This window comes from Eremomyces bilateralis, assembly GCF_010015585.1.
Source record: "Eremomyces bilateralis CBS 781.70 unplaced genomic scaffold P152scaffold_6, whole genome shotgun sequence".
In the NCBI taxonomy this organism is placed as follows: Eukaryota; Fungi; Ascomycota; class Dothideomycetes; order Eremomycetales; family Eremomycetaceae; genus Eremomyces; species Eremomyces bilateralis.
In genome coordinates this window covers 198125-214205 of record NW_022985072.1, presented here as the reverse complement: position 1 = coordinate 214205, position 16081 = coordinate 198125, and the positions used below count along the sequence as shown (strand labels likewise).

Genomic DNA, 16081 nt, shown 5'->3' with positions numbered 1-16081 from the left:
CCTCAATGCATGGACTTTTTCCATTTCCACGGCTCTAAAAATGCCATGCCATGATCCGGACCGCTGATCGCGTCCGTTCCGATTCCCATCCCATTCCCATCCCATTCCCACCCAACCCAACCGGCTCCCCATGTTTTTCGGTAAGGAAAAAAACAGAGAAGCAAAACGCCGTTCTATGTGCTGGCCCGCCCGCGTCGTTGTTGGTGTGTGCATTACTAGTCCGTCGTCATGAAGCCGTGAACCGACTGCGCGTGCGTCGGCCGGAGTCGGGGGGTTTGCGGGTCGCAGGGGGGGAACCGCGGCTGCCGGAGAGGTGTGGAGGAGAGGGAGGGGAGGAGGGGGACGTGGAGGGGGCGAGAGAGAGGAAGGAGGCGAGGTTGCCTGCGGGGGAAATCGCTGTCAGAATGGATATTAGGTAAGGTAGGGGGTATCAAAGACGGCAGGGCAAAGAGCTCGGTAGGTGGGGAGGGAGCGGCGGCGGCGACGGAGAAGAACGCGAGGCACGGTGCCTCGACGAAACGCGAAACCCCCGGCCGACATCGTCCTTATCACCGGCGCCAGCCGACATTCCAGATCACATGCGCGATGTCTTTCGCCGTGTTCACCGAGTCGACCACGCGTCCGAACAAGCCCGACTCGCCCCCGGGCTCCTCCTCCCTGTCGTCTTCATAGGGCATGAACATACCGCTTGCAGTGCGACGCATCGCGCCGGATCCGGCCGGGGCCGCGCCGTCGATCGCGTCGTTGCGCGGGGAGTCCCCGTTCGAGGCGTAGGCGAGGGACGGCTCCCAGGAGATGTCGGGGTCGTCGTCGTCGTCATCTGGGTCGAGGAGGAAGTTGGCGGAGGGGCGGGAGGGGCGGAGGGTTTCTTGGGAGGGGGAGGGGGAGAAGCGAGGGGAGCGCCAGAAGGAGTTCGAGGGGAGGGAGTGGGAGGGGTGGTCGAGGATGTCGGGGGAGTCGGTGCGGTATTTGAGGGTGGTGGCGGGGAGCATGGCGATGGTTTTGCTGTCGGAGGCGAAGGAGGTGCGGGAGTGGGTGCGGGAGAGGGGCTTTTTCTTGGAGGGCTTCATCATAATAATGCCGTCGTCGGAGTCGGAATCGTTTCCCCAGTCGACGATGGCTTCGTCATCTTCCCCTTGTTGGTCCACCGCGATGCATTGCTCGACTTTGTCGTCGAATCGGATGTGTTTTCGCTCGCCGTTCGGCGTGTGAAGACCCGAGGAGCGTGAGGAACTGACCGTCCCATCGCGACTGATCGTCTTTGAGGGAAGGGGAGGCGGTATAAAATCCGAGATGGCTCGGTATAGTATCGGCCGTCCCCTTCGCGCTTCTCGTCCTTGTTGAGCTTGAACGGCTGCGGTGGCCTGTTTGAGTAGGGATGCGGCTGATAAGGACTTTTGCAGCATAATTTCCGACATGCTCCGTTTCTTTAAGATGGGCTTTTTCGCAAGAAATGAGTTACTTCGCGATATTGATTTGGACGGTGGCTCATCCATCTGCTGGCTGATGTAAATTGACGTGGCGGTTTGCAACGGGCCGTATAGCCATGTCACGTCACAGTCTTTTAACCTGGGAGTTAAGTTAGCATTGAGTTCATCGAGGAACCCAATTGGACCGGCACCTACCAATTCAGTGACTCAGGTGCAACGGTCTTGAGTTTGTTCTGTTGCTTTGCCCATTGTCGCCATGACGCGTTCTCTAACCGTGACCGCTCCCCAAGGACCCGCCGTTGCGCAACAATATGTCGCCACGAACTCCAGATATCTTCTTCCCGCCAGTCGTATGAAAGATAGTCGACATGTCGGGTGGGTTCCGGCTTGATCGACGTGTCATCTTCGGCGTGATAGACGGCATCCGGTGTCGTGGTCTCGGTCGAGTCACCGGCGGATGACGGGGTCGTATAGGAATTTTCTGTGCGCGGACTCGTGGGCGGCTCCAAATCCTCATGTTGGTCGGGTAGCTCACTACGCCCGTACGCAGGAAAAGAGATCTCCTCTTCCCCAAAGCCGGTGGACAAGCATGGATTACTTCTTGAACGAACCGGTAGACCGGCAGCTCTCGTCAATTCGATCTGGGACGACCGGGAGGAGGGGGGTGCGGAGTTGGGGAGAGATGGATTATCGAGGGTCGAGGCGCATGAATTGGAACGAAGGACAGGATATGATGGCGAGGAACTCCGGTAAGCGGATCGGGAAGGAGAGGTGCGTCGTAATGAGGAATTGAAGTATTGCCCATCGCGGATATTATGCGAGGGCGGTAAGACGGCGGCCATGTTCGATGGGGGTCAACTGTTCTCAGAGGGTGCGCCCCTCGAGAATTCAGCGGTCGAACTAGGTGACGGGAGAAAAAGGTCGGTATCGAGAGTGAGGGAGGAGTTGCGGCTCCTTTTAAGACTCGACCCGTTGCTAGAAATCTCATTCATCGACGGTTCGTTTCGTTCGACAAATTGGTCTCGGATGATATTATGTAACGTCGCTACCGATACGGTGGACTGAGTTGGGGTCCCGCGTGAAGTCTCGGAGCTGGGGGAATGATATGGTAACGATGGAAGCACGTCACGGGCGGAACCAAAGGGTAGCGATGGTCGAGGTCAAATGACGAGACAACCGTTGGAACCTGAAATCGGAAGAGACCGTTGATGGAATGTTGGTGTAGGAACCTGTGGGGCGGCAAACCAGCGGAACCGAAGACTGGAGGGAGTCGATTGATTGGAGACGTAGAGAGTAGAGACGGGAGGATTTGGATGTGGGAGAGAAGGATGATGTTATGATGTTATGATGCCATAGAATTCGTAAGATCTGGAGAGGAAGCGACAGCCAGCACGACGGTGCTTGATGGATGAATTGGAAGTTGGAGGACGTTGGAGGTGGGAGTAAAGGAAGGTCGAGATGTCGAGTGAAGGGATGTGTAGTGAAGGTGGTGGAATTTGTAAAGGGAAGTATGAATGGAATTCCGAGTTAACGCCACAGCAGTGATAGAGAAGAAATGCTCGAAGTGAAGTCCTAACTCTTCCTAACTCTTAATAGCGAAAAGGCCTGGCTAGACCGATTTTACAAAAGAGCCGTGTTCTGCTGTGCTTAGCGTTTTCTTAGTGACGAAAATCGGAGGCGAATCTAGCCCAACGCCTTCCAACTAAACAGCTTACGGGGATTGAATACCGTAAAGAGGAATAAAGCGGAATAGTCCAGAGGGATAGTTGTAGGGGCAATTATGTATCATGTATGTCATCAAAACTTTATGAACTAAACTCATCAAGATATGAGCGGTCAGCGACTCGATTTCGTGATTTCGTCCAGCCCTTTGTTCCTCATCTCTGCTCCGATTTTCGAATACCAGTAATCCAGTATGCATCACTCAAGCTCCTCTGGTACAAGATGGAATTCGTAGATGAATTGGCAAGCTCCATTCCATTGTTCCTTGATCCCCTCGGGCCTCGAACAATACCGAATATCAAGAATCCTGTTGCCCGTCCTCCCACTGTCCATTCCACCCATCCCTTCCCCATCATCCTCCCGATTCATTCTCCTCAATTTCAACGTTCAGGAAGCTATCCTTCGAAGAACCCACCATATTTTCTTGCGTCCGCCGCGCATCCCTTCCGGATGTTCGGCCGTTACATGCGTTCCCCGCACACTGCCCTGCACGGTGGTGCACTGTGCACAGAAAACTCCGGTGGGCACGAGCACGCCCACGGAGCGAAGGTTGCCCAGTGGCCAGACAAGGGATTGTTTCGTGGAAGGGGACGGGATCCAGGCAGTCAGCCACGCAGGACTCTCCCAATCATGAATCAATCGCTCGGAGGCCTGGCGGAGGATTGGTTTGGGGTTCTGATCTTCTGGAACTTGGAAGAATGACTTGGTGCATTTCGAGTTTTCCGACCATCCTGATCGCCGCAACGGCCAAAGCGCCTCCGGAAGGGGGTCCCTTGACCCCCTAGACTTTGCCCTAGTCTGGCTGACAAGCTTCATCCGGAGCTTCTAGGCTCTTTTTGCACGCTTCGATATGACTTTCTACTTTCGAGTTTGAACCGCTGTCGCCTGTCTGACTACATATTAAGTTGTAGGATATCGCCATGGTCATCAGCATCGTCTCATCCGCATTCCATCATTCCAAGGCATCCAACTGCCAACGCCATCCATATTACCAATGGTCGAACTCGCACACCATCAAGCCATGAAAGTGGATGGGCCGCCAGACAGCAGTTGGACGCGAGGTGGTGGGTCAGGCTAAACCTCAACGTCCAATCCATCGCAGATTGCATCTCGATCCTCCATCCATGGCAGTGATCCTAGAAGATGGATATATCAAAGTCCAGAGTACATAGAAGCACCTCGTATACCGCTCTGTCTGCTTCATTCATCAACTCAAGATGACCATTACCGGAGTACCGGGCATTTATCATCGTGCCATAGCGTGTCGAGTCTTGTCAGATTCCCGTCGATTTCTTCCCCTTTCCCCGCACCGACACAATTATGGAGACGATACGCCTCGACTCAGGGACAGGAAAAATTATTCCTTCATCCTTCCATCGCCGCCATGTCAAAGGCCAAACCACGGATCGAGCGCCTTTTTTACTTCTGAAGATGAAGAAAAACTCTAGCTGAGCCAGCGTTCATTGGTCTTACGAGACGAGAATGGCTAGCGGCGATGTCATTAGCGGCTCGATACCGCATCAGGGCAAGCCTATCACTGCCACGAGGGAAAGCAAATCTGCAGAACGCGTCGAGAGGTGGGCGCTAGCGCTGGCAGCCGTCCCGATTGGTGGCGTTGGTTCCGCGAGTTTCTTCAGCGGTTCCGATTTCCGAATAATTCAATCATTTCGGTGTCTGATTCACCTTCCATAGCTTCGAAAGTGCGGGATCCCTCGGTAGTCGGTACATCCGAGATCCGCCGAAAGGCGAGCAATTTGACGTCGTGGAGATGTCAGGTATTCTGGATGGTGGCGAGCACTTTGGCATCTTCGACGACATCCCACATTGCCATGGCGGGCATGGGAATATTCCGCATGCTGGCCTGTTTCTCCGATTCAGATAGCCTCCCCCCTGCGATTGGTCGCGTCGCGGAACGAGAGCGATACCTCTGTCCTTATCGGTCGGAGCTATTTCTCCCGAACATGCAACATCTATCGGGCCAGACAATTGCGTATAGAGATTGGAGACCAGCATCTTGATATCAAAGCAGCGAGCGACAGTTCGCTTTGAATTGCATCGACATGGGGGTCGATCCACACACGAGAAGCTATGCTGCACATAATTCTCGCTTGTCTGACCCCTCGGATAGGCTAATTCTATTGATATTGACCGTCTCCAGGTTCAACGTTCGAGTACCTACCATTTAGTAGCTAGGTGATGGTTCAATCGTATGCATAGCATCCAGGTCCCGTTCGACCGTTATCATCCTCCTACTTGGGTACCCGCGCCATAGTACACAGTGCCCAGTCCTGACTATACTTACAACTGGGTACAGTACCATGCCTTCAAGGGGACACATGAAACATATGCACTATGTGCATGGTGATGACTGCAATTTTCAAGGGATATCACTGCGCGTCTCTGCGACGTTCGCGGCGGGTGAGCTGCATCGATCCTCAAGTGCATGCATCGGTCTAAACTCAGCAGCATGAGTACTAGGGACCGTCTGATTGTACAAAGATATGTCTGTGGAGCTTTGATATTGACCGGCTTATAAACGGGCTCAATAAAGATTGGAACAATGGGAACCGGTCCCACTCTTCTAATTAAAAGGCTGGCAGTCCAAGGTTCACCTGATCTCATTGAGAATTGTTGATATCAAGACCTTGAGGCGGGAATAGGAATATCAACTTCAAAGTCGATCTCGATATCGCCACCTCCACGACAAATCACATACCCCGATCACAAGGCGGAGTACATTCGGCAAACAAACATCCAATTATTCTCCTTTTTTTTTGCGGAATCTCGCAGTCCACACTTTGTGGTTCCAGATATCACAGCCTTCCTGCGCGCGCAACTGCAACAGCACGCAACCGCAGCACATATCCGCAGCCTATGCAGGGTTTCTTCCCAATGCAATATCTCCCGCTCTCAACCGCATATTTGGAGATCCACAAACCGTCCCTGTCAGCAGGAGTGTCGCTCCATTGTCCCCACCATTCGCGCATGAAGAGGGAGTCTGGACTCTGGTACCTACGGTAACCGTTTTCAAGTTCCAATCTTGTATCTCCTTCCCAGGTGCTACGCAAAAGGAGCTCCCGGTACCTCCACATGAAAAAAGATGGCTGCTGCTCTCCCCTCATCGCTGTCAAGTGTTACCCCTCCATCAACCAATGACGCGTGTTCCCTACGTTGGACGGATCGGGGAGCACAACAGAAAGTAAGTAGGTACCTGCAACGGACCGCTACAGCGTATAGCATATTTCGTCTGACGTCGGCTGATATCCACATCCATTGTCAATCCACGGGCTCCACGGTCGGCTCCGAGCCAGCTTTCGGAGGCCTGGATCGAATCGCCCGGGTTGGGGAGGATAAAGGTCTCGAACGATGGGGATCTTTCGTCCATCGAGATCTTCGCTTCGCTCGGGGGCGGCGTCGAGGAGTTCCCGAGTCGATCGTTACTTGGCAGGGTAGGATATTCCTGAATACACGTCGAAGTAATGCATTGGTACGGTACGGGTAGGTACCGTTTGGTAGTGATACGAACGGTGTGTAGATGGTTGAGGCAAGTACCGGTACTTACGTCAAGGATAAGGAGATGGCATGGACTAGGCCAATTTGTTTGAGAGGTCACCAGTGTTTATTCCACGTTGCTGTTCAAGTGGTATAAACTACATCGGCGATTTAATTGGCACAGTACGTCGCACTTCGACCGTTATCGAGATCGACGGTCTCGACCGCCAGCGAGGAATATTGCATGCCGCCACCCATGTCCACGCAACCACCCGCTTCGCTCGACATTCCTCCAACCACCAGACCAACCTGTCCCTCATCAATCCCAAAAGCACAGCGCACATACTACAATTCTAACCTACGCAAACCGGCCCTCGCGCACGCAATTACCGAAGAGCACCCCAGCGCCCAAATCTCCAATCACTTCCACTTCGAGGTGTCAGGAACCACACCGGTTCGTCGCACAGATGAGGCGGACGCCAGGAAGCTGGGATATTACCTTACCGTACCGTACCTTAGCTTATACAGCCAAGACCTGAGCATTTCTCAGGACTCAAGGGAGGTGGACCAAGCTAGAATTGGGAGGATACTGGACTAGACTGAACTAAACTGAACTGGACTGGACTGGACTGGACTGGACTGGACTGGACTGGACTGGACTGGACTATAGTACACGAACACTGAATGGTGCGTAGTACTGCCCAGGTTCAGTTCTCTAGATCTTCCTAATATCTAACGGCCTCACGCAGGTTGCGAACCTACCCTGCGCGCTCATTGGTCCATCGTCGGATGTAATGTTTGTCGCCGTCCACTTCTCCTGCGCCAAGGGGATACGAATATGCAAGCGCGAACAATTCCGCGGCCATTCGGGAGACGGGATCCCGACCGGTTGGAACCTGAAAGTGCGGAGAATGAGGCCTACGAGCGAGGTCTGGACAACGGCTGAACTAGGTGTCTCAGGTAGGGTAGATGGACGGCAATTGACAGCGGCGTTAGACGACGTGCAGGTCAGTGGTATAATCGGACATGATGGATCATGAAGACCTGGAACGGCGTGGAAGGAGCCCCCAATCTTATTGCTACCGTCTCTTTTTCGGGAGCAATCGGTCAGATTCCCCTACCATCGCCCACCCAGATCCAGGAAATCTATCATCAGTAACAGCTTTATCCCTCGCGTTTTGAAACCCGCGATGAACCACCGCAGATCACAGGCCACCTTGACTTGCTTTTCCCTCCGAACGGGCCGTCCCGACACTTGCCTCCCGTCGCGCCCTCGGACGACAAACCGCCATGGCCCCATGTCCCCGTTGATACGTAGAAGGGATATTTCGTCGACCTCGCCTCTCCGTTCCGAGCCCTAGCGGAGCTCGGGGAAGCTCTCCCGCAACAAGGCTGATGGACGGAAAGCTGCGAATTGAGCAAGCCAAGCGACGTGAACGAGTTGCAAGCATACTTACATGTATTTCGAGTTTTTGATATGTAAATCTGTCGGTAGTATGCACGTCTGATGGACATATGCACGCGTGAATGGATGTAGGCAATCCCCTATGTCCAAACCACAGTTGAATTCCGCTCTATCAACCTCCGAATCACGACGACCAATATCAAATCCCGGCATCATTGCCTCGTACTGTCCCCTTTCATCCAGCCCCCTTACCACCCACCATCGCTTCAACGCCTCTCAGACATTAACCCCGCATTATTGGCCTACCATGCTGTACTATTCACCATCTTCCTCATCCTCGACCCAGCAGTCAGCGTCCCCGGCCGTCCCCTGCCCTGCCCTACCAGCCGCCCGCCAGCTGGTATGCAGCCTCATCTGCACCCCGTCCATTCTGCATGACATGACATGCATGGGTGCGTCTCATGCAGCCACGATTGCGCGTGAGGGGATCATTATGTAGGGAGGAGGGTCTAGATTGAAGGAGGGAGGGTCTAGAGGGAATAGAGGGGCGAAGGCCGAGGGATGGTCGCGAAGATGGGCTGGGGATAATGGCGGGAGGGGTTGGTTTGGGTGAGGGGCGGGTGGATGGAGATGTGGAAAGGGGGAAGAAGGGTAGGATGGGGATTGGGAGGGCGAGGGGCGATATTGGAAATGGAGAGGGAAAGGGATAAGAGAGAGTGAAGAAATGGAAAGCTGGGAAGATAATGACATCCGAAGGGTGGAATTCATAGAGTGCGTAGCATCTAACCGCCGGTAGCTTTCTGCACCGATAATCGAAACTGTGGTGGACGGTATAGTGCAAAGAGGGATCTCCGGTAAGTAAACATGCCACGAACGTGAAATATCGATGATTAGTTGGTCCCTTGGGCATGCCATGATAGGATGGACTGAGGACACATGACGAGCGACTTGGGAAAGGAGGCGGAACGAAACGACTGGCAAAGGAAGGGAAATGGCCTTTCAGGCGCAGGTGCAAGAATATAGAGCGGCAGCCCGTTGGTTTGAGACGATTTGGATATCATCCTCGACAAAAACGCGCAGTCAACGTCAAACGCATGCAAACGGAACCGAACCACTTCTGTTTTCAAGCAACGTCTTTGCATTTGCCTACATCGGCCGCATTCATATTATCGATACCGTCAATTCCCGCTCTCCGCGACTTCCAACACCCGATCTTACGCGTGATGTGCGCGCTCACCCGGCTGATCCGATGGGATGGCGATCGCTCGTGCCGGGCGGCGGGATAACGGTGGGAGTGAGGGCGGGCCGGTGGTGGATGGGAGGGTTCGTGAGAAGCTCGGATCGTCGTAGGACGGCGCCGGTATTGCGATTTGAAAGGACGACGAAAGGATGAAGAAGCATTACCTCGCCGCCCTCGCGCTCCCAGCTCTTCGAACATATTCGTCACCCGCTCTCTCCATCCAACCTGACTCGACTGCGAACCCCCTTCCCGCCCTCCGTCCAGCTCTTCTATTCCACCCACGACAACCCAACCTCTCATAATATCCGGACATGACCACCTCAACCTTTCTCCCCACCCCTCCGCCGCAGTTTCATCCCCGCACCCCCCATTATCCAAAGCCAAAACGAAGAAACCCTCCCGACCGAACAAGGTCCCCGCCGTAAGAATGATGGGGGTATATCAATACGATACGATATGCGAAAAACAGATCCGAACCGACGAAATCAGAATCGGGACCGAGCGTGCAGAGTCGTCGGGGCAGCCTGATTCCCTTCCGGACACCTCGTGTCAACCGATTGATCGGTCAAGCAATGTCGTGTCGCCAGGCAGCCCCTCCACGTCGTGTAATACCCGAGAAACACAAATCCGGCCACCCATGTGGACCCGACCGAACCGGGTCTGAACCAAACAAACGAGACTCGTGACAAAAGAAAGTAAACCCGATGGCGCCGGCCCCCGATGGCCATCCTCCCTCATCAAGATGCGATACGCACGTCGAGCGTCGAGCGTCGAGCGTCGGCCAATTATCTTCTCAATCCCCGTCCCGACGTCTTGAGCATCGGAATAGAAAGTCCTGGAACATTCAACGGAGGGGACGGATGCACGATGGGAGGAAAAAAGGCGGAAATCCAACCCCGAACAGAAAAGCCGAGCATAACAGACACGCGAGATCCCATCGTCCTCTCGCCTCCGAAAACGCCACGAGAAAAAGAACCCCGCTAACGGTGCTCATACCCTATCCGCGGCGACTGAAACTCCACCCCCTGCATCGCCGACGGCCCCACCGCGCCATTCACCCCATTCCACGACCCCGTCACCGACTGCTGTGGCGGCGCCGCGCCCTGCGGCAACGGCGCCTGGGGCGGCGACACTCCTGGCGTCTGCCCCGCCTGCTGCGGATGCGGCTGCTGTGAAGGAGGAGGTGGATGAGGACCCTGCCGCGGCCCCCCGCCATTCACGACGGGCGCGCTCGGCTCGTGGGCGGCAACGTTAGTGAAGGGGCCGAAGGAGGCGGGGGAGACGGAGGGGTCGTTGCGGTGCGCGTGCTGCCAGAGGGCATGGATCTCGGCGCGGAGGTGGCGGTTTTCGTCCTCGAGGTGGCGGGTGGTGTCGGCGAGGCGGTCGTGGTCGCGGCGGAGGTGGGCGTCGCCGACTTTGAGGGAGCGGATGTGGTCGATTGCTGGTGGGGGTTAGTTTAGTTGGGGGTTGGAGGACGGGAAGGGAAGGGAGGGGAGGGGGGGCATACATTTGGTGAGGACCTCCCATTTGCTGGATTTGCCGCCCGGGGAGTTGGGGAGAATGGCGTTCAGTTCGTCGAAGAGCTGCTTCATTTCGCTGCGGCGTTTGCGCTCCGCCATCTTGTGGCTCACCCGGAGGGCCGGCGTGCGGCTGTAATTCCCCGGGCCGGCATTGGCGCCCTGCTCTGCCTGCTGCAGGTTGGCGATGGCCCGATGCTGCATCGAATGATGATGTGTCGGGATGTCTATTATGCGGTTAGCACTCCGAAATTGAGAATTGTTCGGCCACAGGGGAGACACGTACCTTCGTCGAACCGCCTTTGGCCGGCAGGGAGCACCCCATCAGTGAACGTGTTGCTGTTGACCGAGGCGGCAAAGCTGTTCTGCCGCGACGGGATCGACGGGTCCAGCGAGTCGCCGCTACTCGAGTCTCGCCGGTCGTCCGGCTCGGGATGATCGGGGAACGCCCATGCGAACCCCTTCGTCGGCGCGGCGGCGGTGGGATCGGGCATGCCTGAGACGCTGCGCGGATTGGGGTGGATGACGGGCGCGCGCCGTGGTTGGACTTGGGCGCGATTGCGCATCATGGGTTGGGTGGGGGAGAGGGGGTTGCCGTTGATTGGGGCGCCGGTGATGCCACGTTCTCTTGCCAGGGCAGAGGTAAGCGAGGTGCGGGATGGGTTTTCGCTCGCGTACGGGGAGGTTGGGCCGATGGAGAGATGATGGAAGCCGTTGTTCACTCGGCTGTCGACGCTGCTTCGCCTCGAGTCGGCGAGGACGGAGGCTGCGTCGGCACTTGCTCGAGGGTCGGAGGTCCATGTGCTGACATGGGGTGTCGGAACGGGCTATGGAGATTAGTTATTTAAATTGAACAGAAACGGTCAAATATACCTGGTGGGCCGATCCTCGAGCGGAGTGAGGTGTCTCTGGGGCAGATGATCGCGAAGGAGATTCTTCTGCGTTGAGAATGGATTGTAATTGCAATCCTCCGAGAGGGTTGGAGACAGTTGAGGAGTCTACAATTGCTGTCAGTGATTGGTTCAATCGTTCAGATGAGGCAATGAGTAAAGCAGCAACGAGACTTCAATTCAGATTCGCTCTAGCAACCGCAGGGAGATCATCCAATCACGCTCGAGGGACATTCCACAAAATAACAAGGAATCCATCGAGGTAGATGGCCGGAACAATGCCCCTGAAATTGATCGTATACCTAGACCATTCTAGGGCGAGCAAGAACAAGACGGTATCGATGCGATCAAAGATGATAAAGACTCAACGCGACAGTTCAGCAGCAAAAGAAACTAGAACTTACGTTTGCTTTGGGATATTGACCAATTCCCCGAGTCTCTCGCATCGGAGACGGGTCGCGGAATCCCAGGTGACAGCTCCGGAGGCGGCAACGATCCCGTCAACGCGGTGATCGGCGGCAGCGTCGATATCCTCTGGCTTTGAGGAGGCTGTGCGGGACCATTCTGGCGGGTGCGGTCCGTCATCGTCGTGACAGCTGTCTCCATAGCTTTGATTGCAGTGCTACGTCTGCGAGGTACGGATGGTGAAGGAGGAGAACAAGTTAGACTTGAGTTCTCGAGAGAGTAGACGTCCGCACCCGGAGAGATCTCCGTGGACGGTTGAATTCAATTTCGAGTCCGTCGAGGGACGTTAGGTACCACCACGGCACAGTAAGAAGAAAGCGATCGATCGCAAAGGTCGATCGTAAAGACCACGATCTACCAATTCCGACGGCTCTCACAGTGCGAGGCGACAGGAAAGCTCCAACGCAGTCGTCTGACGAAGAGCAAGCGACAGAGTTCGTCAAATTCCAAAGCAGCGCTTTTCGCAGCTGGTGAGAGGGTGGCTCGGAGCGATGGCGTTCGCGGGCCAGCGAAAGTAGACGTGGCTGCAGCTCGGCGCGGTTCGATGCGTGAAGGGGATTTGCCTTGTGTACGGAGTTGCGAGGGGAGGGAGGGCGGTCGCTTGGATGGCGAGGTTACACGGGAGGGAGAATCGATGGTCCGCTGATTGGGTACCGGTTCCTACGAGTGCGTTGGTGGAGGATGCGATGCGGATGGCGGTTGGAGTGGTGGGAAGTGTCGGGATATGCGCGTATGGGATTTTCGGCGACCAAGGAAACTTGGGGTGGGATTGTTGGTGGAAGATCGGAGGCGTCGCACAAGGGGTTTTATCTATCTTTTATATATCCGCTTCTAAACTGGAGGGTTTGGGAGGAGTGGTTGGCGTGGTCTTTCACGTTCTGCTGGAACGGGTAGCCATGCGGGAATGCGATTCGGGGTCCAATGCGCACCGGGGACGGCAGGGTCTCGAGAACCACGGATGCGATCAATGAGATATATTGGGTATATTCCAAGAAACGACAAACGCTTTAGAAACGATAGTGTACGTTGGTCGACCGGGAGAGTTCTTGAGCGAGAGTATGGATCGGAGGGTGCTGAGAGCCAGAGGGTCGTCGGTTCGAAACGGTAGAGGGATGGAGGTGGTGAAGAGCGGCAGGATAAGCGACTCGGGCCAGTATTATCGAGACCATAAGGTAGAGACGATAAAGGAAAGGAGGTAGAGGAGGGAACGAGCGATACAAATTGCTTTATCAATTGACAATCTGGCGGAGACAGCGATGGCCAAGTGCTGATAGCAATGGGATGGGTGATGTTGGCGCAAGAACGTGGATGAAAGGATAATGGAGCAATTCACGCTGCCTAAGTCCGAGTTCGCGTGGAAATCGGACTCCAAGCCACTTCCAAGCACCCACACGACTACTGGCAGTGTGGCAGTCTGGCACTACGGGCACACAGAACTGAGGACACGCGCTGAGCAGATGGCGCATTTTCCGTTCGGCATTTTGGGAGCACGCGGGAGCCAGGGGACCCTCACTAGGAAATAGAGACTAGTTAGGAAACAGAGGCTAGTTAGTTAGACAGACAACTGGGAAGCAGATCCGATCGGGCTGGGGACTCGAATCCTTGGGAGTTGATAATTAGCTAGCAACTTAGAGGAGCGCTGTGGCTTGTCTGTTGAGTATTCCGTTGACAGTGTTGACAGGATGGATGACACGTTCCCCCTCGGCCCTTTGTCCATCGTTTCTGTTTTGCCTCTCGCTTTCAACGGCATTAATTCTACATATTAATCTAATACATGGATGGATTTCGGCGTTGAACACGCAACAGCAGCGGCGGCGGCGGCGGGCGGACTGCGGGCGGGCACTCGGCGAGGGGAGAGCCAAAGCGCTGGGTGACATGGAGTGGTAGAGAGGGCCATTCATTACCTTACCGTTGCTGCGTACTTACTGGGAAGAACGGATATTGAGAGTCAAAGCAACCATCAACTGAGCATCAATACCCATCTACTGTCCCTCTCAACTCCGAGCTCTTCTACCAAGTACCAACAACACAACGACCAACTCCCTCAAGGCCTCAGCCCATCTCATAACCCATAACTCATTAATATTCTGGGGCCCGTCCGTGAGTTCATCTGCTCGACGGATTCCCGCGTGGCTCCCCTCCAAGGAACCCCCGTCACGGGCTCCAGTCCACAGGGAACCCCTGGTCACGGGAATCGCCAAGGATGTCTCGGGGTCTGGGCATTGTGGGCGTTGTGGACCCGTTTGGACGCTGGGCAAGAATGGGAGGCGGCCATTGGTTGGGAGGGGCAGACGCAAGGAAGGGCCGAAGGGATCGCAGGTGGATGGATCATGGTTTGATGCTAGTTGCTGCTAACTAATTGCTTCTTGATTCCACGTCCATGTGCGGAATTGCTGATGGGCTCCGTGCTCACCACGAGGAGTTACAGTGTGCGCTAGTTATGATGTGATGTCTTTCCGATTGTTACGAACCTGGTGATTTGGTTGATGTCCGGATTGTCCGTCCGGATGGGAAGCACAAGGGAAAAAGACTCTCAAAAAGTCAAAACGTGATCAATCCCATCACCTTAGTTATCATCTGGGCGAAGGTCCAAAAGCAAAAGTGACGGGAAACTTTTAGTGGGAGGAAACTCAGTAAAGCGCCTCTTTAGCTCCACATGGAAGTCGTCGATCTTCAGCATTAGATCTTCAGTCCACAAACTCAAAAAGTCGAAGGTTCCCTCAGCCGTGGCTCCTGTCGATAGCGTTCATCCTTGTGGAGCGCTTGTCATGAGTGTCAAGTGCCAACTGTGAGTGTGAGACTAATACTAACTGAACCGGTTCGAAGATCGCCATCCAATGGGCAGCGTGCCGGGAAACGTGGAATATGTTTCACTTGCGGTAATTGCCTTTACTAGGCATCAAAGTACAAGCTAATTCATTTAGCTCGGCGCCTCCGGGGTATTATGGGCCATGGTCTATGGATAAATGTCAAATCACAAATGATAATGGAACTGTGGATGGTGCAAGATTCAGCTGTTCTGTTAATAATGTTCATTACCGATTAAGGAAGGATCGTCATCGTACAGCCTTAGTATGGTATCTTAATTCTTTCATGTGAACAGAAGATTATCAAATCATTGAAATCCTTGGATCGGCTCTTTCATTTTTGGGATGCTTTGGCGCGATTCAATGGTTTTGCAGCTTTTGCTTTGCTGTTCGGTTGGGTATTTCGTACCAATTTTCGATAATTAGTATGTAATATGTATGTACTGGACACTGGTACTTCGCCATTGATTGGCCGATGATATGATGGATGCTCTCGCCTCTCCTCGAAACTCAAATCTGTCACTATGACTAGTTATTACATTCCGAGCCACGGTAATTACCTATTTCATGATCGCATTTCTCCCAATCTCGATGCATTCGGAACTGTATCTCCAGTTCGACCCCGGACTGTTTCCCTTCCGTTCCACAACACCTCCCAAATTCAATTTAAGTCCCTTCCAATGAACCTTGATGATACATACCTTCCCTGGTCCCTCAAGGTCTGTCGTCCACGGTTCACCACCCGGGTTCTCATCGCGCACCGTTCGCCCTCAACCACTTCCCCATCTACGTTCCGCACCGATCGTCCCTTAATTACGTCAAGAACTCGAGATGGTTTTCTCTCGCCCATATTGATCGCTTAACCACCTCCCCGTGCCTCCCCACAAAACCACAGGGAACCCAACCACGGCGCCTTCAACCCCCGTCCCCATTCCCTTGACCGCGTGCGCCGACAATGCTTTTTATATGGCTAGGCACGAATCCGCGTCCCGACCGCGAGGAAAAAAAGCAATCCCATCGTCCTCCGGTTTCAGACCCAGAACGCTTCTCGGACGTCAGAACGACAGGGAGCGCCGTCGCCCAGATGTTTTGGCGACACTTAGGACGTTTGCC

General features: G+C 54.5%; 6 protein-coding genes across 6 annotated transcripts; 3 read left to right on the top strand and 3 right to left on the bottom strand.

The window, feature by feature from the left end:
- Positions 1–548: 548 nt before the first annotated feature.
- On the bottom strand, positions 549–2272 carry P152DRAFT_393836 (uncharacterized protein; the record flags this gene model as incomplete). The annotated part of the gene is made up of 2 exons (XM_033676220.1): positions 549–1569; positions 1626–2272. The coding sequence occupies 2 exons, from the start codon at positions 2270–2272 to the stop codon at positions 549–551; spliced, it is 1668 nt and encodes a 555-aa protein (XP_033535282.1).
- Positions 2273–3221: 949 nt separating this feature from the next.
- Positions 3222–3854, top strand: P152DRAFT_448077 (uncharacterized protein; the record flags this gene model as incomplete). The annotated part of the gene is made up of 1 exon (XM_033678031.1): positions 3222–3854. One exon carries the CDS (start codon positions 3222–3224, stop codon positions 3852–3854), a length of 633 nt encoding a protein of 210 aa, XP_033535281.1.
- Positions 3855–6771: 2917 nt separating this feature from the next.
- On the top strand, positions 6772–7533 carry P152DRAFT_287351 (uncharacterized protein). Its single transcript, XM_033674981.1, has 2 exons — positions 6772–7331; positions 7394–7533. Exon 1 carries the CDS (start codon positions 6889–6891, stop codon positions 7240–7242), a length of 354 nt encoding a protein of 117 aa, XP_033535280.1. The 5' UTR covers positions 6772–6888; the 3' UTR covers positions 7243–7331; positions 7394–7533.
- Positions 7534–9681: 2148 nt separating this feature from the next.
- P152DRAFT_287314 (uncharacterized protein) lies at positions 9682–10143 on the bottom strand. Its single transcript, XM_033674980.1, has one exon. The coding sequence runs from the start codon at positions 10015–10017 to the stop codon at positions 9775–9777; it is 243 nt and encodes an 80-aa protein (XP_033535279.1). The 5' UTR covers positions 10018–10143; the 3' UTR covers positions 9682–9774.
- On the bottom strand, positions 10144–12302 carry P152DRAFT_501047 (uncharacterized protein; the record flags this gene model as incomplete). The annotated part of the gene is made up of 5 exons (XM_033682315.1): positions 10144–10730; positions 10797–11033; positions 11093–11633; positions 11680–11804; positions 12101–12302. The coding sequence occupies 5 exons, from the start codon at positions 12300–12302 to the stop codon at positions 10270–10272; spliced, it is 1566 nt and encodes a 521-aa protein (XP_033535278.1). The 3' UTR covers positions 10144–10269.
- A 232-nt stretch (positions 12303–12534) lies between these two features.
- P152DRAFT_287310 (uncharacterized protein) lies at positions 12535–13261 on the top strand. The gene has a single exon (XM_033674979.1). The coding sequence runs from the start codon at positions 12767–12769 to the stop codon at positions 13130–13132; it is 366 nt and encodes a 121-aa protein (XP_033535277.1). The 5' UTR covers positions 12535–12766; the 3' UTR covers positions 13133–13261.
- Positions 13262–16081: the final 2820 nt, after the last annotated feature.